A 23,615-nucleotide genomic window follows, 5' to 3' on the forward strand; every position below is an offset into this window, starting at 1 on the left:
GATACAACTATGACTTTAAATTGTTACACTGCTCTAGTTAATCCCAATCTATCATCTCAGGTCACTGCAATTTTTTAGAGATAGTATAGTACACTGTTGTATTCATTTCGGTGCTTGCTTTTAATTAAGCTGGGCAAACTTGCTGGGGTGGCTGTCTTAGCTGTCTCATATTATTTCCCCCATTTCATTCCTTTGTATATACATTTCTATCTTTTACGTAATTCCCCTTATGTTGTGTCATTTTCGTTTTCATTTCCATATATTGTATAAGAATTATTGGTTCTGGGAGGGGAGGATGTGCGAGGCTAATGAATGAGATTAACAGAACATCCCGGCAGCATGCGTAATTTTGAGTTACCTAGAATTCTTACTAGTAGGGAGTAAAGCAGCCCTATACACCACTGGTATAAATGCCCCAGTGCTTTGTATATGTAATCATAAACAAGATCTCATCACATACCTAGATTAATTTCAGGCTAATCTTCGAATCCTTCTTCGCAACTTAAAGATCCTAGTTCGTAACCACGTTAAGAAGAGCACCCATGTATTTTTAGGTTGTGATCTCCAGGTCTCCGGACATGATTCTGACTGTGAAGTTGAAGGCTGAGGCTTGTCAGATATTTCCTCTTGGCCGTCCTCCAGATCTACGTCATCGCCAGTGAACCTTGTTTGCAGATGCTGCTTCCCCCTTTGCTTTGTTTGCTTTTCCTCGGCCTTCATCTGTTGAGCCTCAAACCTCCATGTTTTGGCAGCCTCTTTCTCTTCGAAAGCCTGACGTGCTGCTTGTACCGTAGCCGCCCGAGCTACAGGGTCCATGCTCGTACGCGTCTTAGATCGGAAAACAAAATCCAAAGATGACCTAGATACTGGAGACGTTGTGTCCAAGGTGCTTCCGTTGTCTCGGGAGTATCCGAAAGATGAACGGCCGGTTATATTTGTCTGAGAAACCCCAGGCGACCTTGTGGAAGAGCTATCATGAGTTTGCAGCGATAATCGGGGTGTCTTGCTTGAATTGGTTGGCCCCGGCTTGAAGAACTCTAATCCTGACTGTGTCGGGGAATTGCTCCCCGCAAATGGATCCTTGGAAGAATCATCGCTCTCAAGTATGGATGCTTGGCACGATTGATTTAACGGTGGTGTATAGGCACGTGGAGCGAGACGCATGGGATGAACATATTGTGAGCCTGGTTTATTCATGGCTGAACTGCTGGCTGTGGACGCTTGAGACATTGCACTTGTGGATTGACAACGAAAAGCAGAGGGGCTTTTCCCTGAGGGAGGATGGCTGATTGTTTCGGCCCGAGCTGCTGCTTTGTCGTATTTTGCATAAATGCCCAAGCCTTCCTGTTCGAATGATGGCCGCGAAAGGTCGACTGTGGCCGGTGATGAGCCACCATATGATGCTTTTCTGAGTAAAGGCATTCGCTGCATTTTATTCCTCGCTGACTCGTACATGCGCAGAGACAAAGACAATAAAGCCAGCCGAAGCACCCAGTGTAGTAGTTATGGATGTATGGCCGATATGAATCTTCCAGGCGGCTCGTGAAGTAGACACAATTCGGCGAGTGTGCCTGGCAGAGATAAAAAAGAAAATCCACCTCTTGTGGTGAACTTGACCTCCCAGGTGCAATCAGTGGAGACGTACTACTCTCAGAATCGCTGAAATAGGAAGATCAGTGAGGCAAGACTTTATCTTCATTGCGATGCGACCCTGTCCGATCTCGTAAATGGACTGTTTCAGGCTCACCGAACGAGAATAATTGCGTCAAAACGGACCGGTCGCTTGGTCCTGGAATGCCGAGTGAGGGGTGCAACTGAAGCTCGTAGAAGTCGTCTTCGGACGTGCCGTGTGAGCCAGTCGCGGGTTAACTCACTGCAACAGTTGTCTCGATTTCCAAGCCACTAACAGAAGCGAAAAAAAGAAAAAAAGAGTTCAGTGGTCCTTTACGCAATGCATTGTCGGCTGAAACGTAACAAACAAGCAGACACAGCAAGAAGCTTGGCTGCAGAGAAAAGTAGTACGGAATAGAAAGAAGGGTAATCCTATGACGGGGTGAAATGGCAACGATGAAATACGATAAGTACAATATGAAAGTCAATAACAGACACTCAGACCCGTCAGAAACTCCAAGAGAGCGCGAGGGTAAGACGAGACCAGTACGATCATAGATGAGCTGGCGAAGCAAGTCTTAAGAGGCAAAGCAATGGTGATTGATGTCGAAAATAGGCATCTCCGTCGAAAAAGGGAAGGGAGTAAGAGGAGATAAGCAAGCTGCAACAAGTACCCGGGGGTGGGAGGGGTTGTGTGTTTAGTTGAAGTGTAAGATAAAGAAGAGCGGGAGTATTGAGGGGAAGGGAAGCGGGGAAAGGAAAAAGAGAGAGAGAGAGAGAGAGAGATAGAAGAGAGATGGGCGACCGAGGAGAGGGAGGAGGAGGAAGAGGAGGAGGAGTAGCGCTAGGAGACGTGATGGTAGTAGTTTGCAGTAGTAGTGGTAGTAGTGAGGTAAATAGTGGAGGGAATTCTAATTCTGGGAAGGCGGCGGTGAAGTCGGCGCGACGCATGCGGACTGCGGAGGCGTTCTGATAACTCGACTTCCCGGCTCTTCCGAACGATCGGGCTGGCCTTTGAATTTTGCATGTGGGGGATAGTCAGTTAACTAATCATAATCTGATCAAAAAGATTAGTTAGTTCTTAGTTCTTAGTGATGATAGTGATGAGATAAGCTCAGAGCAGTTAAGCAACTATCTAGAGTAGATAGATAGATCATGAGAAGGGAATACTGTATATATAGGCAGCCTTTACAGTACACACTGAGTTTACCAGATCACGTAGGTATATACTTACTAAGTAGTATTAATTAACTATGTCTAGACCGACTCGTCAGGGTCCCGACCGGGAGAGACCAACGATCTACACTTGCACCTTCCCATTTCCTCAGCACCGGGCTTCAAAAGTACTGTTGTTTTGTACGCCTGGAGACACGGAAGTATCTACTCAGTTGCACTAATTCACTTGACACTCAAGGGAGAAACAGCTCTCATAAGTCACCTATGAACGGACCGCGTTACAACAGTCGGGTTTGTACTGCGTGTATACTAATAATGAGACAAGAGAGTACCTGTTCTGACCATCGCAAAGTACAAGAGCAGGCTACATGATAGAGAACCATTATCTATATGGGTATATTAGTATATTTGTGCCGGGAAGCAACGTCCCCCAACCTTTCTCTTTCTCTCTCGCGCGCGCGCGCGCTCTCTTTGAGCGAAGGTGGCAGAAGGCAAGGGATGAAAATACTGGGGCCAGGAGGGGATATTTAATTGTCTACTACCATGACATATGCGTATGTATCTGAAAACATGTAGAATTGGCTTATCAAGAGATTGACTTGTGTGCTTACCATTCCTTGACTTCTCCTGGCGCCGGTGGCTCAACCCGCACAACTTTATCGCAATTGAGCAAGCAAAGGGGGTCATAAGCTAATTTGAGCTACGGCGCGTGAACCGCCTGCATTAGTACGACGGATTCCATGTGTTATGGTGGAAGATGGGATGTATGACTACTTACCCGGCGCATAGCATCCACTGTCGACTCCCCTAGTTCATGTTGCAGGTAATCCCGCTTGACGAGGCCAACTCCGTGCTCGCCAGTAACTGTACCTTCTAGTTCAACAGCCCGCTTTACCATCCGATGGACCACGGCCTCGGCTGTTGCTTTCTCGTCTTTATTGAAGAGGATGATCGCTGCCGCGCGTTAGAGACTGATCCAATTGGCTTGGGGGTATTGGAAAGCAGAAATCCCTACCATGAAAATTGCCGTCGCCGACATGACCGCACATTCCCGCCAACAAACCACTTTCAGTCATGTCTTGTTTGGTGGCCTCGATGATTTCGGGTAATTTGCTTATAGGGACAGCCACATCAGTCGTCCAGACATGGTCCTCAGGACCTCGCCTCATGGACATAACGCTCCATAGTGCTTGTTTCCGGGCGCTCCAGAGTTCTTGCATTTCGCTCTCACCTCGGGCAAACTCGAAGGACCGGCCCGCAGTAGAAGAAACAATCTTCTGCACCATGTTTATTTGCTCCTTCACGCCAACAGGGGTACCCGCAAACTTGAAAAATATGGTAGGCGCTTCCTTCCAGTGTCGGCTGGTGGACTGACTTTCGTTGATGCATTTCATCTGCACGTCATCCAGGATCTCGACCCCAGCTACTGGGATACCTTCTTCCACTACGCGTGTCACGCACTCTGCCGCATTCTGTACCGTAGAGAAACTCGCGACGGCGACATTTTGGCTCTTAGGTTTGACCGTCAGCTTCAACGTAGCCTCAGTCACCAGACCGAGGGTGCCTTCACTCCCAATAAAGAGTCTTGTAAGATCGTAACCAGCGCTTGACTTCCGTGGACGTTGCCTGGTCTTAATAATAGTCCCGTCGGCAAGCACTACCGTCAAAGAAAGCACCCAATCACGCATAGTGCCATACCTGTAGGCATTTGTTCCCGAACAGCCCGTGCCAATCATGCCACCGATCATAGCACCAGGGCCCGGATCCGGAGGAAAGAAAAGACCATCCTGAGAAAGATGTTCATTCAGCTCCTCCCAGCCAACGGCAGGCTGGACCACGACGTCTAGATCCTGCTTATGGAGACCCAGAATACGATCCATACGACGGAAATCAATGCATATACCACCCCGCGTGGGCGCAAAATGGCCCTCCAAGCTGGTACCGCCTGAGTAAGGGGTTACTGGGATCAACCGTTGATGGCAAACCTTCATGATTCGAGATACCTCCTCCGTAGTAGATGGGTAGAGGATGAGGAACGGTCTTTCCCCCTCTTTCAGGGCGTAGGAAGACCAGTCAGATCCTGCATGCATATCTAAGTCGGCATTTTGTGTGGAGACATTGTCTTTCCCTAAAATGTCAACGAAGTCCGCCCAAGCAGCCTGTAGATTTGAGGGAGAAACGTTATGTCGCGGTGACTGTGTATCATAGACGGAGCTTGTTGACGAGGTGGGAAGCTCAGCAGGTTTCAACGATCCCAGATAGTAAGCCCCCGTGGAGAAAAAGGCCAATGCTAGCACAATGACATCAGCAATCAAGGTCTCGAGAGATCCAGAGATGTTCATGGGGCGGGCCTCGGGCAATAGGCATACCAAGCATCAACGCCACGTTGCGACTGCCCTGGGATTGGGACTGGAACTGTGAGTATCGTTCCTGTTCAGCACGCTCACGTTTGAGGCGTTGTTGTGTACTTTCGTATAATTGATGCTTGAAGGACTGAGGTTTCTCATCGGCGCGATGGGGAACGGACCATTGCAAACCCCTCCTCTGAGATCCTAAGCGTAGCGAACGGCTGAAGTGGCACCCAGCCCTTGGGAGAAGAGCGCGCATGGCGCCCCGCGGACGAAGATAAGAATCGGGTCTGATCATGTTGGGGAGCAAAAGGGCGACAGTCAGCATGGAAGAGGGACCCTTGTTGAGACAGTGGTTTTTAGGGTGAAACCATCGCGTGGTGAGCAGTTAAAATCACAGTCAACCCAGGCGCAAAATACGAGAACTGGAGAGGCGGGCCGACGGTAATGGTAGACGATGAAGGAACATGAATATCCGGATTGATGGATGGATGGTAGAACAGATAGAGAATGGATCGATTGCTAGCTAAGTTGGACTAATCCCAAAGCGGTTAAGGCTGCGGTAGCTCACCTACAAATTAGTACCAAGGTAGTATCTAGTTAGATAGCTTACTAGCCAAGGCAATCTCTACTACTCCGTATGCAAGACACCTTTTTATTCAGCTATTCGAACAATGTGTTAAACCGTAACTCACTCGGCATAGGCCATACTCAACTCATTACGTACCAATAGGGCTACCTATACGCAGTCTTTCATATGAACGCCCAGTGCTACTTTGTACTAATAGTAATTCATTCTACTATAGGTCAGCCCGATCAGGTTGTGCCAATCATGATTACCGCAGTGTACTGAGTATACTCGTTTTCCTCAAGTCATTGGACAATTATGGGGGCTAAGTGAACAGGTCCATTGGCAGCCTGTGGTATATAATCAGTTTTCAACTATTCTAGACCCAAGAATTCAATGTATTTGACTAGGTTAACTATCTATTCACTACCGAACACTTACCAATATAGCCGGTCAGCCGCCTTGTCCGGGTAAATTTGGCGCTGCGCCGGTTAATTCTGAACCAATGAGGGGCTTTCCACCCCGCCTCCTCTACCCCATACCTTAGTACTTACGTCGATACCTCCTACCAAGCTACCCAATATGGATCGAGAAGCAACCAATTCACTAGGGCGACATATCCGAAATTTAAGAAAAGGCCGAGGGCAAAGGGATAAATAAGGAAAGAAAGGGTAAATCCTAGAAGCTGAAATTCAGTGCCGATACTCGTTTTTCTAGCCATTCTCCAGCTCAAGAGCTCTACCTCCTACAACATATCGAGTCAGCTGGCTTTGTCCGTGTGTCTTTTTGTCTTCAACCATCATGAGCACCCAGAACACCAACGCTCAGGTACGTGCATTGAACTCTCATTACATAGGGTCAATGGTGGCTCGTCACTCCCACCATCAGCCCAAAGTGGCACAACCGAAATGATCGCTAATGACCTCAACCATTACCAGAATCTTTCCTTCGTCCTCGAGGGAATTCACCGCGTCAAATTCGAAGACCGGCCAATCCCAGAGATCAACAATCCTCACGACGTACTGGTGAATGTCAGGTTCACAGGTATATGTGGTAGTGATGTGCGTATAACCGAAGCCCACGAGACAGAATCAAAGGCCTGCCTAGCTGACATGTCGGATATTTTCACCCTCAAGGTTCATTATTGGGAACATGGCTCCATTGGCCAATTCATTGTCAAGGATCCCATGGTCCTGGGACATGAATCTTCCGGTGTTGTCAGCAAGGTTGGCTCTGCCGTTACCAGTCTAAAGGTAGGAGACTGCGTTGCAATGGAACCAGGAATCCCATGTCGCCGCTGCGAACCATGCAAGGCGGGGAAATATAATCTCTGCGTGAAAATGGCTTTCGCAGCGACACCTCCATATGATGGTACCTTGGCCAAGTATTACGTCCTGCCCGAGGACTTTTGCTATAAGCTTCCTGAAAGCATCACCCTACAGGAGGGTGCGATCATGGAGCCCCTTAGTGTCGCCGTCCATATCGTTAAACAGGCTGGGATCAACCCGGGTCAATCAGTGGTAGTCTTTGGTGCTGGCCCCGTCGGACTTCTCTGCTGTGCTGTGGCGAAGGCTTACGGTGCGTCCAAGGTTATCGCGGTTGACATTCAAAAGGGTAGGCTAGACTTTGCGAAGAAGTATGCAGCAACTGCCACGTTTGAGCCAGCTAAAGCCGCAGCGTTGGAGAACGCTCAACGGATAATAACCGAGAATGATCTAGGCTCGGGTGCAGATGTTGCCATTGACGCTTCAGGAGCAGAGCCCTCGGTTCATACAGGCATTCACGTTCTGCGTGCTGGGGGAACATATGTCCAGGGCGGTATGGGTAGAAGCGAAATCACCTTTCCAATAATGGCGGCTTGCACCAAAGAACTGAACGTCAAGGGCAGCTTCCGTTATGGGAGTGGTGACTATAAGCTTGCAGTCTCCTTAGTAAGCGCTGGAAAGGTGAACGTGAAGGAATTGATCACGGGTGTCGTCAAGTTCGAGGACGCCGAGCGAGCATTCGAAGAAGTTAGAGCTGGAAAGGGCATCAAAACGCTTATTGCTGGTGTCGATTCATAGAATTCGTCAGGCATATTAGCAATATTGCAGCAGACGGCAACCCTTTGCTTTAAACGTCAATCATTCCTCAGTGTCGCTTGCTTTCTTCCCATTTAAATTGTCTCTCCATATCCGAGGTCTGTTGGATCACAGAATGTAAAGCTCGAGGCATCTTCAGGCAATTGGTTCGGTCCAGATCGTATGACCCTTTGATAATCTCTTCTAATATTATGAAACTGTATCCCCACTTCAGATGGTGCTGGCTGTAACTTGGCCATCACAAGCCTGTGCGTTCGAAGTATCCGTAAGAAAGCTCATGAGAATAACTGGCCGGACAACACATAACGCAAAAACAGTTAATAACAATCAACTTCTGGAATGCAAATCCCTAAAGACTCAAACCATTCGCTTATTGAACAGGGTAGTGTCAGTGCTTGACTACCGGGGGTATCATGCTGCACGAACCAAATCCACTGGCCTTAAGGTCCCCTCACAAGCTACGAGAGGTTCAAAACTAAGCCATCAACCGAAATGACGCAGTCCGCTTCCGCGACGAAACTTGGACCACCGACCAGCCGTTCTATAAGCCAAAGCCAATATGCGGCGGGCTCAGACAATCGTGGCAGGTTGAAATTAGTAACAGGTGTGATCTTTGAAACAAGTAAAAGAGGATAACCGCGAAGAAACAAAGCTGCTGATGAGTAGTAATTCAGGCCAAGGAGTACTAGCAGCAGCCGCTACCTCTCCTCTGGTGCGGATCGCTCAAGCGAAACACATCCTCCCATTCCCTCATGCCAGTCTTCCAATTGTTAGTGGTATTCTTTCTTGGCTGTCTACGGTGTAGTTGGACAGCACCGTCGTCGAGCGAGATGCGACTTCGAATACTGGAACCATCGCTTGTGCCATGGCCGTAGAGAGCACCGTCACCGTATTGAATCCCGCTTTGGGGGTCATCTGGATCAATCTCGCCCAACTCGATCTTCGTGAGAATTATCCGGGCCAGCCGGTTGAAGAGCTCTTCTACGCCCTCACCCGTGAGAGCTGAGACCTCGACGGCAACGGGAATGTTGGACTTAGCAGCCCAGTGCGACGTCTCTTCGGTACTGACCTCACGACCATGTAGTGCATGCGTTGCCGTCATTCTCGTTGTGGTATCGTAGTTTGAGCGAACGGAGCCACCGCTTGATCCAAATGGGAAAGACATCCTGCTAGATGTACTAGACGGTGTGGGAGGTGAGCGTGCATTGTCTTCAAGAGAATCGCAAGGCGGCACGGAGTCGGAGGCAAGATCTGACTTATTACCGGCTAGTAGGACGCTCAGATTGGGGGAAGCAAGAGCACGCGCATCCATGAGGAACGTGGGAAGGGAGACAAATGACGCATGAGATGTAATATCATAGATGAGAATAGCCCCTGCAGCTCCTCGGTAATATGATCTGGACACAGATCGGAACCTCTCAGTTCCAGCGGTATCCCACAGCTGCAGCTTAATCCGTGTTCGTCGCGGCCCGGCGCCTAATTTGACGATCTTTGAGGAAAACTCAACCCCGATTGTCTGAGATGACAGCACTCGCCCTGTAAGCGAAAGGCATATTAGCGAACGCTTCCAATTCCGGAATGGGAGTGGGAAACCGGGGCGGTTGGCATAGATTGTAGATCGGGTGATGAAATTCCAGTCAGAGATAGAGTATCATACATTCGCTCTTCACAAAACGATGTAACACGCAAGACCTGCAGTCGCGGAAATGTCAGTGACCGATGGAGCCTGGGGAGGTGTGACGGATTATTATCTTCAGTATCAGGACTTACTTTCCCGCCCCGCTCGGCCCTAGAAGAATGACCTTGGCCAGATAGTCATACATGCTCTCGAGCTCCTACATGGTATTAGATGCCGCTAATTGAAAGGGGGGTTATGATGCGGGCGCACTGATGGCGGAGGAAGATCAACACGATGGGATAGCGTCGCAATACATACCTGATTACTTTCGGGGAGAGACGAAGTCGAGGAAGCATTTGAGAGGTTCCTTTGACGCACCATGGCGCCAGAAACAAGCCATCTAAAGGCCTGCTGATTGGTAAAAGGAGTACAAGAAGGATGGAGGCGAAGAGTTTAACCACGGCGGGTGGTACCTTGGTAGAAAGGACTTGTCCACGATTCGTCGTTCATGCGGGCTCGGAGTAAAAGTACTAGTACGTAGTAGACTAACGGCAAGCCGGCACCTAGATACCACGCCCCTGGCTTATCCACTATTCCACTTATCAGTTGCTCTATCTTTCTCTGTGTAACCATTACAAGTTATTCTAGTCCCGGATGCCGATCCCGCCGTGGGACTCATTGGCGAGTTCTGTCCCTTTCGTCTTTCATTCTTCTATTTACATACGTGGTTCAATATTGTTTTGTCCGGCATCCAGAAAGATGTCCCCCAGTAACGCTGAAGTGCGTTCTAATAAGCCAAACATTAAACCCATGAGTCTTTTTCCCAGTGAAATTCACAGTCGCTCTCAGTCATCATACAGACGACAATTTCTCTATCACACTGCTAGTGATGCCTTTGACACATGCGAATGATCGTTGTCCATCCCTGGCAACATGACCTATTCATGCGATGATTACACCAACAGCATTGCACCGTAGTCGGAGATTGAGACCTTGCGGCTGAGGCAGAAGACATGATACACGATGAATCGACACACTGTCCTGACAAACTACCTTTGCGTATATTTGCATCGATACATTTATGGACAGCACGTGATTCGCCCTGGACAGTGGAGAGCTTATGCTTTTTGGAGACTGGAGATGCGCTCGGCGACGTGAGTCTCGCATACAGTTCCGATGGCAGATCATGCCAATGGCTGCAGTGACAGCAGATGACAAAGAGCATTTTAAATGGACTGTCTGTTTGTACATTCCTCAACTGCTCCATGCGTCCGTTCATTCGTCCTTTCGGCGTGTTGCATAGACCGGTGTTTGAAGCTCCCACACTGAGCAACACATCGTTGTTAGTAATGCCCAATGTACTTGGTACAGAGTCATCATTGTGGGGGAGACTGGCTGGAGCAATGTCATCCTGCCGGGGAAGCGAGGTAGATGAGTGGGCTTCGTCTGCAGTATTGTAATCTTCTGATCGTGGCTCTTCAGAAGATGCGGATATTGACGAACTGGAACCTTTCCATTGTGTAGGCTTGCGCTCATAAGACACATGGTAGACTTCAAGTCTCTGCAGATTAGGAGTGTCCTGGAAGCTTTGGGCCCGATCTTGACAAGCTTGAGTCTTATCACGCGGTGGAGGACCTTGAGATTCACGGTGTTCGTCGGGACCTGCATGCTTCGCCTCGTGGACGTCGGAATCAGTCAGGCTGCGGATTGTGTCGTGAATCCGAGAATATGATTTCTTGACCGGCTCTATCGGCCCAGGCTCTCGGCATGTCACTGCATGGGCTTCATGTTGGTTTGTAAGAATGCGTTTGCCCAAAGGTGACTGGAGACGGTGACTAGCCCACGTGTATCCAACAACAGAGCGCTCCCGGGGGTTTTTGGCGACACTATGAGGCCGTGCATGGTCTCCTTCGCCTTCATTACCGTCTCTCCCAACTAAATGCCGTGTAACATGTGAATGTGTCTGCTTATACGTGGGATCTATAACCTTCTTGACAGAATCCATGGGGGTTTGATCATCTTCGATGGAAGGTTGCAAAGCTCTTGTGTCTGAAGAATCCATAGCATTTGAGGACAAGTTGGATCTACTGGCCACAGTTGAGGCCACTGCAAGCGGTGACGATACATAGCTCTTATACTGTCTCTGAGGATAGCGGTCCGTAGAAGTTCTGCTTGGTGCAGTCCTCAACGGCTTGGCTTGTAAGTTAGTTGATGACGGTCCTGGTGAGGATTTCAAAGACTTTCCAGCATCAGCTGCCGCCTGTGCTCTCCGAGTGCTTTTGTGGCTACCGCGGGTATGTTTTCCCCGGTTATTCGTCAGTTCCGGGGAAGACACCCTCAATGACCGACGATGTCCAGATAATTTCACGGTGCCAGACTCCCTATTTTTAAGGTTGAGCGTTGCTGCGAAGGACAAGCGGTCCAGGTCTGCAGAGACAGGAGGACTAGGGGCTCTTGATTCTACCCTACGGGCGTTACTGTCGATGGTGACGAGATGAACCTGTTCAGGGCCTTGTTCGTGTGACGAATTGTTTTCAATGTTGCGAGGATGAGGCCCGGTAGAATCATTTGTCTTGGGTTCTATACTGGTAGGATTTCCCGGCATTAGCTCCTGAATGGGCACGGGCTCAGGTTGGTATGGGGTCAGCGCATTGTTTATGGCGAGCTCTTTGGATATCACAGCGCCGAAGCGATTAGGCATCGTCACAGCAATGTGAGGTCGAGTTGCGTGCGGTCCCGAGTCCAGTCCTGATTGTGATTCTTCGGCGTCAGCTGGCAGGTGAGTTGGATAGTCTCCGTCACTTCTACTTAGGGAATTCGAACGTGACCGGGAGTTTCGCCTTGAACTTGAGAAGAGAGAAGAGAGTCGGCGTGATGGACGAGACTCATCCCCACTCACACTCGATGCCCTGCTTGAGCTTCTTATAGGTTGTTTTTTGGTAAGGCGCCGGGTTTCTTTCTGCTGTAGGCTTACCCCGTGGCCTTGCTCGCTCTTTTCAAGTTTAAGGATTCTCTTCTCAAGCTCCAACCGTTCAGCTTCTAGGCGCCTTGTAGCCCTTCTTTCATTCTTGTCCGTCGCCTTGTTGATCGAAGTAGCGGAGTTGAATGATCCGTGCTTGCCAGAAGGCATATCCAAAAGGGAAGATGAGTCGGACAGTTGCAATGTCCCCTGACTGATAGAGTGTGCCGATGACTTCACGAGCTCATTATCACCGAAAACCGAAAAAGTTGGACCTTGGGCTGTACGTGGGCTGACATCCTCGTTTTTTTGTATCAATGATGTGGATCGACTTGAACACCCGCCAAGGCAAACCTCGTCTGTCTGTTGTTTCCCCTCTCGTTCTTGCCTATGGGTTTTTATGGTTCGGGTCTCTAGCGAACCTGACGATCGCCTGCACGTTTCTTTCTTTGAGATATTAACAACAAGCACATCTTATCCCAGGGAGGCAGGGAGTTAAGGTAGATAGAAGGAAACTGACGTGTTGGCTGTTTGCTGGGCCGATGACAAAAGAGAAAACTTACATTCACATGCTTATCCAGGTGGAAGACCCGCTGTAGCTGCTGTGAGAGAGAAGACCTACGCTGTCTTCTGGTATGTCCTTGTTCACTGCCGTTCATCTTGACTGTAACCAAGTGTCTCTCGCGGGGAGGTTCACGCCAATTCTCATTGCCCGTAGAGGTAGAGCATCACGAGTGACCGACTGTGACTTGGGAGATAGTTGATGGTAAACTAGGATTGGCCTGGAGCGGAAAAGGATGACCGCAGATTCAAGCGTATGTACGTGGTGTGTATATGTGTTGTGTAACAACAGCGACTAAATGGCAGCCAGCAATATGGTTGGATGAGATTCAGGACCGCTCGAGCACCCTAAAGCACATCTTTATGCGTCTAAGCAGCTCTACCAGAGACTAAGTCAAGACTTCAAGAAATGAGCATGTGCAGGAAATCGTAAACAGATCATTGCACAGACCAAGCAAACAGGTAAGTCGGCAAGGGGCCATCGCCCAAGCAGGGTCAGCTCCCAGGAAAAGTGAAGGGTGACGGTCGCACAATCAACTGGACACTGGCCGGGCAGTAAGCAAGAGTACTTAGGCGCAAGGCGATCAGAAATTAAACGAGCTTACTAGGTCTACTCAAACCTCAGCTGGTACTGCAGTCAGGCACGGTGGGGGTAGGGCATTGTCGACCCTATGCCTCTTCTGGACCTTGCATCGAAAGTGCATCTGAAACAGCAGTCCTAATTAGTTATCGATCATAATCCGAGAAAGATTCCTCCTCACTTTTCCCACTTATCGTCCTTCTCTTGTATCGATTTCGATATACTGAGCGTCTCCCTTCACCTACAACAAACCCGTCCCCGCAGTCCCAATGTGGCTGGCTCCACGGGGTTTTTTATCTACTGGTCAACTTAACTTTCTAAGGTACTAGTAACTAACGGGAAGGGGTCCAACAATCACATAAGCGGTAATGTTTGTTAGTTATGCATGGCCAACTAACTAGAATAATATACTTACAGTAACTACCATTCCTTAGGAAAGACGATGTAGCCAGTTGATGTATGATCATGTTTCATGTATGAGCTAAATAGATACTAATACATGTCTACTCTTTGTGAGCACTAATTTTGTACATTCATTCTGCCTCCCTGCCTTATTTTTGCTTTCTGGCCACAAGTCGGCATAGCTACCCGCGACACACTGCAGAGCGGCTACCCTCCCATTAGAGCATCCCGCCTGCTATCATACCGACATTTGTAACTCCAACTTACGATATAATCTTAACAGGGTCGTTATATGAACCTCAAACGCGATCATTAAGGCCAAATCTTCCTGTCTATACCGGTTTGAGTCATATTTTTCGGTTGCAATGGCGGACCCGTCTGAAGCCACAACACCAAAAGCACAATTTGAGTATACGATGCCCATTTCCTCACCCCCACCATATTGCGCTTCCACATCTACTGGAATCAGAAATCAGGGGCCCTTACTTTATCACAACTGGCAGGAGACTGTGCCAGATACAGCAACTCTTCCACCGCCACCGATAGCTGGGTTTTTTTCCTCTAGTACAGGAAATGCCTCCTGCGACGATGCAGAGCGTGCTCACGAATTTTGTGATAAGCTTCCCCTAAAGGTTCCCATCGAGCCATCTGATGCTCTGTACAGATCTGCTCAGGAATACAATTTGAGCCCTGCAGAGTCACCAAAGTTCAATGGGAAGCTGTCCATTGTCAATCAGGGGCACTGGAAAGGGTCCACAAGAGATGGGAATGTCGATTGTCTTTTAACCACAAATCTGCCCCTTTACTTCTCCATGAAGGATTCCCCTTTGCTTACAGAAAAGAGTAAAACTATTTACTTTGAAGTAAGACTGCTTGGCCTCCGCGTAGGCCCGCGAGGGCAGTCTGCCGACGCCAGCGGGTTCTCTATCGGATTTGTGGCACAACCGTACCCCAACTGGAGATGTCCGGGATGGGAAAGGGGTAGCCTCGGTGTATTCTCTGATGATGGTTGCCGCTTTGTGAACGATTCGTGGGGTGGGAAGGGCTTCACGAGCAAGTTCAAGGTAGGAGAGACAGTTGGCTTGGGGATAACATTTCACTTCCCCACCATGGCCACCTCAGTTTCGGCGGGTATAGACCCAAAGGTCAATGTCGATATCTTCTTTACTCGTGACGGTCAGAAAGTAGGGGGTTGGAACCTTTACGAGGAGTTGGATGAAGATTCTGGGGGGGTAGAAGGTCTAGGAGGAGATTTCGATCTGTATGGTGCCCTCGGACTGTTCGGAGGTGTGGACTTCGAGGTTTTCTTTAAACCTGCAGATTGGTTATGGACTCCTCGAGAGGACCCCTAATTGTCGCCATTCTGTACCTTACATTGTTCTGGAGACGCAAGCAAATCCATCTAAATCTGCCTTAGTGAACGTTGGCGGAGCGTTAGCAATGTCCATCTTGGAAGAGTAAGCGAAGGTTGTTCCCTTAAAGACCGTTTGACACAGTAGGTGAACGTATAGCTAATACCGCATCGTGTTCGATCATATTGATTGCCTTGCCACCTTTGCTAGAAGTCTGATTGAATTACAGGTAGGAAACGAATAACTGATAATTTTTAAGGCACAGAAGACGATTGATGATATAGAAGCGAAAATCCCAGACAAAGCCACTTTACAAATGGAAAAGATCGCCGTAAACATCCTTGCCGGTTGTAATACAAGCTACTGGGCTGCACGCATGATAGAACACACTTGGTGCACTGGAGATGTTCTAGAAAGTTACTTGCAGAAATGGCTTGGGGGAGAGGGGGGAGAGGATGTACCCTGTTGAAACACACACATTAGTGTAGCGGGGGGGGAGCATAGTCTGCATTCCCGTCATTGCCCGGGATGCTTATGTTACCAATTGGCCTGGTCCAGAACAAGGGAGCCTCAAGTTATGCTATTGATTGCTGAGGAGGCTTGCCTTGCTTGAGCAGGAGTGACGGAGAGGAGGGGAGTTGACATCATAAACCTGAAAAGTAGTGCCACTATATGCAAGTATCTAGCGGGTATTGAAACCCATTTCCGAACTACCTAGGATAGAGCAGGGGTGAAGATGTTCGCTCAAAACCATGACTGCATTAGACAATGATATGCAAGGCATAGCAATTCCCTGACCTCATGATGCATATGCTAGCCTCTTTTGTGCCATAGGGTAAGACCGCCCGTTTCGGAGGTGGGGGAGACTTCGTTATCATATGCTTTCACAGAGAGAGAGAGAGAGAGAGAGAGAGAGAGAGAGAGAGAGTGTGTGTGTGTGTGTGTGTGTGTGTGTGTGTGTGTGTGTGTGTGTGTGTGTGTGTGTGAGTGAGTGTGTGTGTGTTGGGAAACGGTCAGTATGTGCCAGTAGGCAAGGTCATGTAGGACAGGAAGCTGATAATTATTCGTGTAGCACAGTCCCCATCCAGTGAACTGACCAACCCCATTCAAAGCACTTTTATAATTTTAAGGGTAGTATACAGGCATTGCTGCAGCTCGTGGCGTTTCTAGCGATCTTACAGATGTTGCAGGGGATTTCTGCATAGGGTTGCTTGCATGTCAAGAGACCAAGAGCTGGCTTGCACAGAACCAACCACAGACTCAAACAACCATAGTTCAATCGTTGATATTACTATTGCCCAGAATTAATCCCAACGGCTGTGCAGGAGAAGCATCAACGGGTTGTGATACTCAGCCTATGTAGTGGCAATAACCATAGTCATAAGAATAATCATTACAATAGAGGCTGTAATGATAACAATCCCAAATAATACCTTCATGAGTTCGGACTCCTTCCGGGAACTCCGTTCTGCACCCCGTGAAAGCCACGCAGAGCATTTCTTCTGAGTCTCCTGGAGGCTTGACCAAAGCCAAACAAGCCGAATGACTATTCCGGTAGTAGTATTCGCACAACCGGCATAGAAGTCACTTAAACGAGGTTAGCCCAGTGCAAATCTAGCTCATGCCTAGTTTTAGCTGCTGGATTGACTCGATTAGCTGCAGAAGTGGTGCAGTAGTCAACGTTGCTAACGCCTTTTCCGTGGTAAGCAGGATGGCCTGGCCGAGCGTCAGGCCCGCAGCCGAACCTCACACGGGCCACCAAGAGAGAGGTCTTCGACTCCCGCGTCCAGCCTATGATAGCACGGCAGCGTTCCACAAATAACCGCCACTCCTACCTACCTAGGCAGTCCGTCCTGCCAGAAGATGCGACTAGACTAGAGGAGTTTGGAGTACTTCGTACTAGTATCAGTAGTCTACCAAACAATATCACCCGAGGAGGTTTGTGGAAGGGGGGAATGAGGGTTCTACCGTGAGGTCCGGGGAGGGCAAGGGCGGGAAATGATAACAATGTTAATAAATAGTAAGTATACTATCAAATGGGTGCAATACACCTTACAATAAACGAATCCCGGACTTCCACTAATCCCCTTCTACTACTACTACGACGAGACGACGACGACGACTATCACTACTCTACTATTTAACACCACTCTCCTCTATAGCTTGCTATCTTTAGAAAGCCGGAGTCTCCTGCGTCGTCTGATCCCTCGGAAATCCATCCTGACTGGGGGCAGTGTTTACAAATGGTGAAAAGCGCGGGCGGGCTGTGTCTTGGGAAGCACAGGACATTCTCAGCCCAGTGTGTCGCCCGTCGCCGCCAAACACGTAGACTACTACTAGACTAACTAGCGGGAGCGGCACAGCTCATTAGCAAGGTAAGTAAGTTGCCTGCTGTCCGGGTAAGCGAACCACAACGCTGCAGCGGAGATTTGCCCCCATGCCGAGGCGCCCCAGTCTACGGACGGTATGGAACAGTTCCCACCAGTACAAGAGGAAACAGCCCGCGCTAACTTGTGCACAGTCCGCTACCTCCTGCGACTAATTCTCTATGAGAGTCAGCCTAAGGAGCTCGGAGTGGAGACTCTGCCTCCTCGGTCTTCATGCCAACTTGCGCCGTAATAAGTAGTAATAATTACTACAAGCCCATACATAGTAGGTAGTATTGATGACTAGTAGTAGACTAATTAGACCCAGTCTGAATCCCCATTGATTTCCCTGTTGCCTTTGTATTCATGCTTGTGCAGAACGAACCGTGGTGCTTGCTCAGTATCTGAATTGTTCTTGTTACATACTTTTTTATCGGATTAGAATGGGAGCAAGCCCTTTAGTAAGTTTTGTTTGGCCTTTAAGACTGATTTTTAAAGGAACATGGTATTTGGAAGAGTTACACACGCGGCTGACATTCCGATTGACGGCATGAGCTGCATGACATTTCCGAGTCTCTGATGGGAACGGGATATGCCCAAGTGAGTACAAAGTAGTCTATTACGGTAAGAGAGAGTAAGTCATCTTACAAGGTTGATATCAATGGAGAGTCTTGCCGTCGACGGTTCCAGACTTCGATATGGAGCGTCGGCTGAACAGTGCGTCGATTTCGTGGAGCACCTAGCTCCTCGCTGTACACGGGAAGAATTACTGGTATTCGCTGCTCTTGTTGCTCACCCACACCCACACCCCCTCCCCCCCCCTATCCTATTCAGGGGTGATCGGTAATATGTCCTTTTGAAGCTACGCATGAAGTCGTAGAATTCAGCCTGGGGGTTATGGGTACGGCTAATACGCGCGCTCTATTATGCAGTGGCACTTATCTAGTACTAACTCGTTTATATTGTGGGGCTTTACCGGTAGCTCAAATTAATGGTATGATATTCTTCCGGGCTATCCTGTGGCTTTCTTTTAACACTTGCAAACTTTCCTCTCTCCCTCAAGTTGTCGGAGGACACAGGGATATTTGGCCGACCGGCGGGTTATACGCTCTGCTCTCATGAAACTGCCAACAATTATACGAAGACATGGATTACTATAGGTTCACCTTCCTCAGTTCAGTACTCTCTTGGTATGGGGCACGCAAAAAAGGAATAGAACTACCTATAAAACCAGACAAGACAGCCAGCGCTAAAATCCCGGACTATCTTAGCACTTAACTACACAGTAGCAGTTCTGCTCCGAACGCGTTTGAATGGATCCTCGGTCATTCTCGGGTGCGGGTGGGGAGCTCGGCGGAGGCAAGTAATGTCCGTGCAGCCGAGATAGGTACGCGTCTGTTTCAGTTACCTAGAAGACTGTTGTGCATGTGTGTGGCTGCTATTTCCAGGAGCTAAATTATATTCCAACTGCAGTAACCACGCGAATGTACATTTTGAAGAACGCCCTTATACTCTGCGGAGAGGCCTAGAATATACTATACGCACTTGGTACTAGGGCCGCGGAGGAAGACGGAATACAAATAGGAGAACGTCAAAGCAATGCAACGTCGCCTTGTTTATAGTCTATACTAGCCTATGACTAACGGATCGAGACGGAGCAATTCCATATAAAGCATGGGGACCGATAGTGTTTAATATGAACCCTTGTCAAGCTACAACATGTAGATTGCCCATCAATTTAAATCGTTATATTGGAACAAATGAACATCATGTTCCCGAACTAGTAAGGAAAGATCCCTAATTGAATCCCTTAGGCAACTGCATCCAGATATTCTTGTTGTCTTTAGGTTGATGTTAGGTTCTTTACGGAAGAAAAAATTCCAAAACTGTGAGTCTTTTTCTATGGTACTGTATATACGTAGACATACTACATCATGTAGAGTGTGTTCACCATCTCCTGCTAGCTGCTTATTGCTAGTTAGGTGATCATTTAGCTTAAAATCCCGAACCTCGATCTAGTCCGGACGGTAGGGTGTAGGACTGCTTGAGTGGAGGAGCCCCGGCCTAGCCTTGGGGCACATAGCCGTTTAAGGTGACTTGCAGGAGGGTTGATTATCATCTGCAGCCACTAAGGCTGGTGGGTTATCTGTACCAATAACTACAAAGGAGCAGCCCGTATGATGGCCGGCCGTGGTTCCATCAGCACGCGTCCTCGATGCCAAGATAACATTGACATATTACCATGCGAGTCAAGTCTTTATTGGGAAATAGAGCTCGGGCCGCACGTTCATTGTTACTAGCGATGCTAATCGTGTGTGTGGAGTTATTGTCTCTATCCATGCTCTCGAAGAGATTACAGCGGTCCCATGGATGATTGGTTGAGAATCCCGAGAGCCACACAATACTAAGTACTTACTACTACTAACTACTACACACTTTGGTTCTCCATGCCCTGATTTTGTCCATACCACTGCTAAAGTAGTACTTATTGGTTACGCCTGGGCTATCCGAGTAGGCTACTCTTGTCCATGTACGTAAGTGAAGAGCTACTTGTAGGATTCACACATAGTTGTCCAAATGATAGACCCACGATCGCTGCTAAGGCCAATCGAATACCAATCATGGCTATTCCTCCGGAATTGGTTGATGACGAGATAGTAGTCGATCGTTAGCAAGCGAGACGCATAGCCCCCATTGATATCTGAGATCTACTAAGCAAGCCACAAGCTGCATATGGAACTCCGTGTCTACCGGTGGGGAGGGACGGTTGGCCGAAGAAGCCCATTAAAATTCCGCTTTGGTCAAGCGGCCCCAGTGACTTCGCGAGTTAAAATTGTGAGGCAACACCAACATTCCTCTACAGGAGCACATGTGCAGGAGCTGTGCTCCGTGAAAGTGAATAGCTATGTCAATGTGATCTTCCGAAGCACATGACTGCTCGGGACTGTGACTCATGGGAAGTTGTCTACGATATACCTTACAGCGTACAGTCAAATTCCAGCTACTCAAGAATATCATTATGGCTCAGAGTTGATATTCATGTTCTGATTTGGTATGCCAGAGACCTCTGTCTCGGATTAACTTTCAGCTGATAAATGCATGTTCTCGGAGCCGACCAGGCTATGGGTCATGACATTACTAGCTGAGAGACAATGGTGTGTCACTGTCTGGGGAATGGTCTCGACTTCGTATTACTTCCAGCCTATGGTAGCATTTGTTGCTGTTAAACCCCACCCAAGCTTCGTGATCCATTCTTAATTAGCGGGCGACTGGTTGTGGGAGGCAGCGAGTGCAGGTAGTGGGCTTAAATGAGACGGGGTTGGGAGATCGCCGCTAGGATCACCGTTAACCTGAACGTTTTTGGTTTGAGGCCAATGAGGCCATAGCTACTACCGATTCTGTATTGTGCGTAAGTTCCCCAGCACACTGTCAGTGGTATGTTAGGGGGGCTTGCTCTTCGCTCTCTGCTCTTTTAAAATGACCCTTATCCCATGTATACAAAATCCAATTTCAAGTAGAACTTCACCATGGAATGGATTTTTGGGCAAAAATCGGTTTCTCTCTGGAACGAACCAGAGACCCATCCTTCACCTGCCCTCGATATTGGAGGGTACATGGGGGTGGTGTGCGTGTGTCACAACCTTTTGGCAAAATTGTAGCCTAGTGCGCACGCAGTAGCTGGAATTGCTTAGCGAGGCACGCAGTCCCGTTCGGTGTATTTTGTTACATAGCTCTTACCGTCTCTTCATTTCTGAGATAGTTCGCCTTTTGCAAAAAGTGGGATTACAAAACGCGAGATCCTGTGCTTATTCTGTAATTACTGGCTGAAAGCTACCACTACCATCTACAGACGCTAAGTACGAGATGATAAAGAAATCCACATCTGGAATGTGGTGAGAAATGGTCACTCGGTCTTCGGGTCATTTTCTTTCCCAGGGACCTTATCTCAAATTCCCGAAGAACTTTGGAGTTGCTTATTTTTCTCTCCTTTTAATTTCCATGGTCGCAGTGTCATCGCTTAGTCTACCATAACATAACTTTGTCCGGCTGACTTTCATTTTTACAAGTTTATTATGGGCTTGAGAGGCTCAAAGAGCTGTGCTGATCGGAACGGGCCAAAAAGAAATTATCAAAGAGGGGGGAAAAAAAAAGGAAAAGAAAGAAAAACAAAAACAAACGCATTTTCTTTTCTTCAATTGCGAAAATCACTATCCCTACGCCATCAACAGAATATGAAGAGAATTATGAGGGTTGGATGGTAGCATGTGAACTAGTAACCTCGATTATTTTCACATAACTTCCGACCACTGGAAAGGTTTGTTCTCCTTTCTGACAACTATTTCATTTATTTCCCTTTACCACTCCCCCCCGATTCGTTTTCCTCCCGATCGGAGGAGCTTCTTGTCTAGGCCGATGGTCTGCTATGTTGGCTATTTTAGTTCTCACCAATGCCACTAGGTAGTATGCAGCAGCAATCTGCACCTGGATAGAATTAGAAGTTGTATGTTGTTACAGGATCAGACTTCTCAGTTGATAATTCGAAAGGATTATATGTCGTCACTATCATGTAGTATGGAACAGCTGTGACTTCACTTGTAGTGGCCATTCTTCTCCTTTGAGAATTCTGGGGAATCATGATAATGGCAAGCTTGACATGTTAAGTTGAATTTATTGGTAATGCTTCAATAGTGGGAGCATGTTATCTCTCTTCACAAAGACGTTAAAATACGCATGGGAAAATAAACAGGGGAGTTTCTTTTTCTTTTCTTTTCATTTTTTTTTTTCCCTTTCTTTTTCTTGTTGGTTGATCATACAGCCGACAAACGAACTCTGGCCCCCCACCACCTCTTACCAAGTATTATCTAGGTGATTTAGTCTGTCGGCTCATCGGCGTCACTTGCCCATCGGGAATGATGAATGAGCCACCGATGATTTTATGTTAGGTTTAATCCAATCCTTTTTTCTTTTCTTCATTTTTTTTCGTGCCCTCCCTTTGAATTTACTATTATTGTTATAGACATTTTTGTTATTTTTGTTTTTATTTTCATTACTGTTGTATTATTAATCTGTTTATTCATTCTGGCGTTCCTTGCGTATGACTGTATACTTTTGCCCCTTTCCTACTATTTGATCCACCTTGACTGGGGAAAGAAAGAGGCGGAAAAGAAAAGAAAAGAAAAAATAATAATCAAAACAGCAGAATAGAACAAGGAAAAAAAAATATCAAGGAAGAAGAAAAGAGGGGAAGTAACTCCAGAAAGCGAAAATGGAGAATGTATCATCCTGTTGCAGGGGAGGAGGGGGTGTGTATGACCATGGACGGTGGGAAGGAGGGAGGCACCTCTCTACTCAGGCCTCGCTCTGGTAAAAGTACCTTAGAGAGAGGTGGCTAGTACGAGGAGATACTGGGCCTATTCCATAATAATGACTCTCGTGTTTAGGAAGTCTACGGCGTCCCGGGCAGGATGCGCAGCACAGAGTGGACTAGATAGTGCTAAGGAGGTACTAGGACGGACCGGTTAGTACGGAATACTACACCCCCAAAAGGCCCCAACACAGTTAACCACTGCGAATTTCGGAGACGCCCACTAACGTGCTCTTAGCTCCTACTTTAGCTTTAGAAAACACACCCACACACCATTAACAGTCTCCACCTCTCTGGCCCATGTCACTGCAGTGGACTGCACAGTAGCTGCATGGACCGCCGCCAATCCTTTCTCCACCCGCATTATCCTCCATCAGTCCATCTAGATCCAGGGTCTCTGACGCACGAGGCAAAAATACACCTGCATGACACTCAAAATGACAAAGGAACTGGAGCCCACAAGTAACTTATTTATATTTCTCTCTAGGGATTGGCTCAACCCATTGTCTGGATGCCGGACTTGAACATGTGCCTTCCCTGCCATTCCGTGCCATCGACTCCATCTGCAACAAATAAGAATCCCCAATGTTGCATGTCCGCCCATAGGTATTCCCATCTTCTGTGAAGC

At 48.0% G+C, this 23,615-nt stretch overlaps 9 protein-coding genes across 9 annotated transcripts, besides 1 other annotated feature; 4 read left to right on the plus strand and 5 right to left on the minus strand.

Annotated features, from left to right (window-relative positions):
- Positions 1-471: 471 nt before the first annotated feature.
- On the minus strand, positions 472-1,230 carry An12g00010 (uncharacterized protein; the record flags this gene model as incomplete). The annotated part of the gene is made up of 1 exon (XM_059750603.1): positions 472-1,230. One exon carries the CDS (start codon positions 1,228-1,230, stop codon positions 472-474), a length of 759 nt encoding a protein of 252 aa, XP_059601723.1.
- Positions 1,231-2,163: 933 nt separating this feature from the next.
- Positions 2,164-2,562, minus strand: An12g00015 (hypothetical protein; the record flags this gene model as incomplete). The annotated part of the gene is made up of 1 exon (XM_059750604.1): positions 2,164-2,562. The coding sequence occupies one exon, from the start codon at positions 2,560-2,562 to the stop codon at positions 2,164-2,166; it is 399 nt and encodes a 132-aa protein (XP_059601724.1).
- Positions 2,563-3,314: 752 nt separating this feature from the next.
- On the minus strand, positions 3,315-5,433 carry An12g00020 (uncharacterized protein; the record flags this gene model as incomplete). The annotated part of the gene is made up of 5 exons (XM_059750605.1): positions 3,315-3,349; positions 3,399-3,441; positions 3,566-3,741; positions 3,803-5,077; positions 5,157-5,433. 5 exons carry the CDS (start codon positions 5,431-5,433, stop codon positions 3,315-3,317), a joined length of 1,806 nt encoding a protein of 601 aa, XP_059601725.1.
- Positions 5,434-6,504: 1,071 nt separating this feature from the next.
- On the plus strand, positions 6,505-7,766 carry An12g00030 (uncharacterized protein; the record flags this gene model as incomplete). Its single annotated transcript, XM_001395056.3, has 3 exons — positions 6,505-6,531; positions 6,642-6,764; positions 6,840-7,766. The coding sequence occupies 3 exons, from the start codon at positions 6,505-6,507 to the stop codon at positions 7,764-7,766; spliced, it is 1,077 nt and encodes a 358-aa protein (XP_001395093.1).
- A 703-nt stretch (positions 7,767-8,469) lies between these two features.
- Positions 8,470-9,607, minus strand: An12g00040 (uncharacterized protein; the record flags this gene model as incomplete). The annotated part of the gene is made up of 4 exons (XM_059750606.1): positions 8,470-8,887; positions 9,041-9,320; positions 9,442-9,476; positions 9,555-9,607. The coding sequence occupies 4 exons, from the start codon at positions 9,605-9,607 to the stop codon at positions 8,470-8,472; spliced, it is 786 nt and encodes a 261-aa protein (XP_059601726.1).
- A 678-nt stretch (positions 9,608-10,285) lies between these two features.
- On the minus strand, positions 10,286-13,020 carry An12g00050 (hypothetical protein; the record flags this gene model as incomplete). The annotated part of the gene is made up of 2 exons (XM_059750607.1): positions 10,286-12,808; positions 12,925-13,020. The coding sequence occupies 2 exons, from the start codon at positions 13,018-13,020 to the stop codon at positions 10,286-10,288; spliced, it is 2,619 nt and encodes an 872-aa protein (XP_059601727.1).
- Positions 13,021-14,269: 1,249 nt separating this feature from the next.
- Positions 14,270-15,256, plus strand: An12g00060 (uncharacterized protein; the record flags this gene model as incomplete). The annotated part of the gene is made up of 1 exon (XM_001395059.3): positions 14,270-15,256. The coding sequence occupies one exon, from the start codon at positions 14,270-14,272 to the stop codon at positions 15,254-15,256; it is 987 nt and encodes a 328-aa protein (XP_001395096.1).
- A 925-nt stretch (positions 15,257-16,181) lies between these two features.
- Positions 16,182-16,259: a repeat region (repetetive DNA).
- Positions 16,260-19,318: 3,059 nt separating this feature from the next.
- On the plus strand, positions 19,319-19,621 carry An12g00080 (uncharacterized protein; the record flags this gene model as incomplete). The annotated part of the gene is made up of 4 exons (XM_059750608.1): positions 19,319-19,405; positions 19,470-19,510; positions 19,545-19,563; positions 19,601-19,621. The coding sequence occupies 4 exons, from the start codon at positions 19,319-19,321 to the stop codon at positions 19,619-19,621; spliced, it is 168 nt and encodes a 55-aa protein (XP_059601728.1).
- Positions 19,622-20,243: 622 nt separating this feature from the next.
- On the plus strand, positions 20,244-21,008 carry An12g00090 (hypothetical protein; the record flags this gene model as incomplete). Its single annotated transcript, XM_059750609.1, has 5 exons — positions 20,244-20,289; positions 20,384-20,436; positions 20,526-20,674; positions 20,742-20,844; positions 20,949-21,008. The coding sequence occupies 5 exons, from the start codon at positions 20,244-20,246 to the stop codon at positions 21,006-21,008; spliced, it is 411 nt and encodes a 136-aa protein (XP_059601729.1).
- Between the last annotated feature and the right edge of the window lie 2,607 nt (positions 21,009-23,615).

Source organism: Aspergillus niger (assembly GCF_000002855.4).
Source record: "Aspergillus niger supercontig An12".
NCBI lineage: Eukaryota > Fungi > Ascomycota > Eurotiomycetes > Eurotiales > Aspergillaceae > Aspergillus > Aspergillus niger.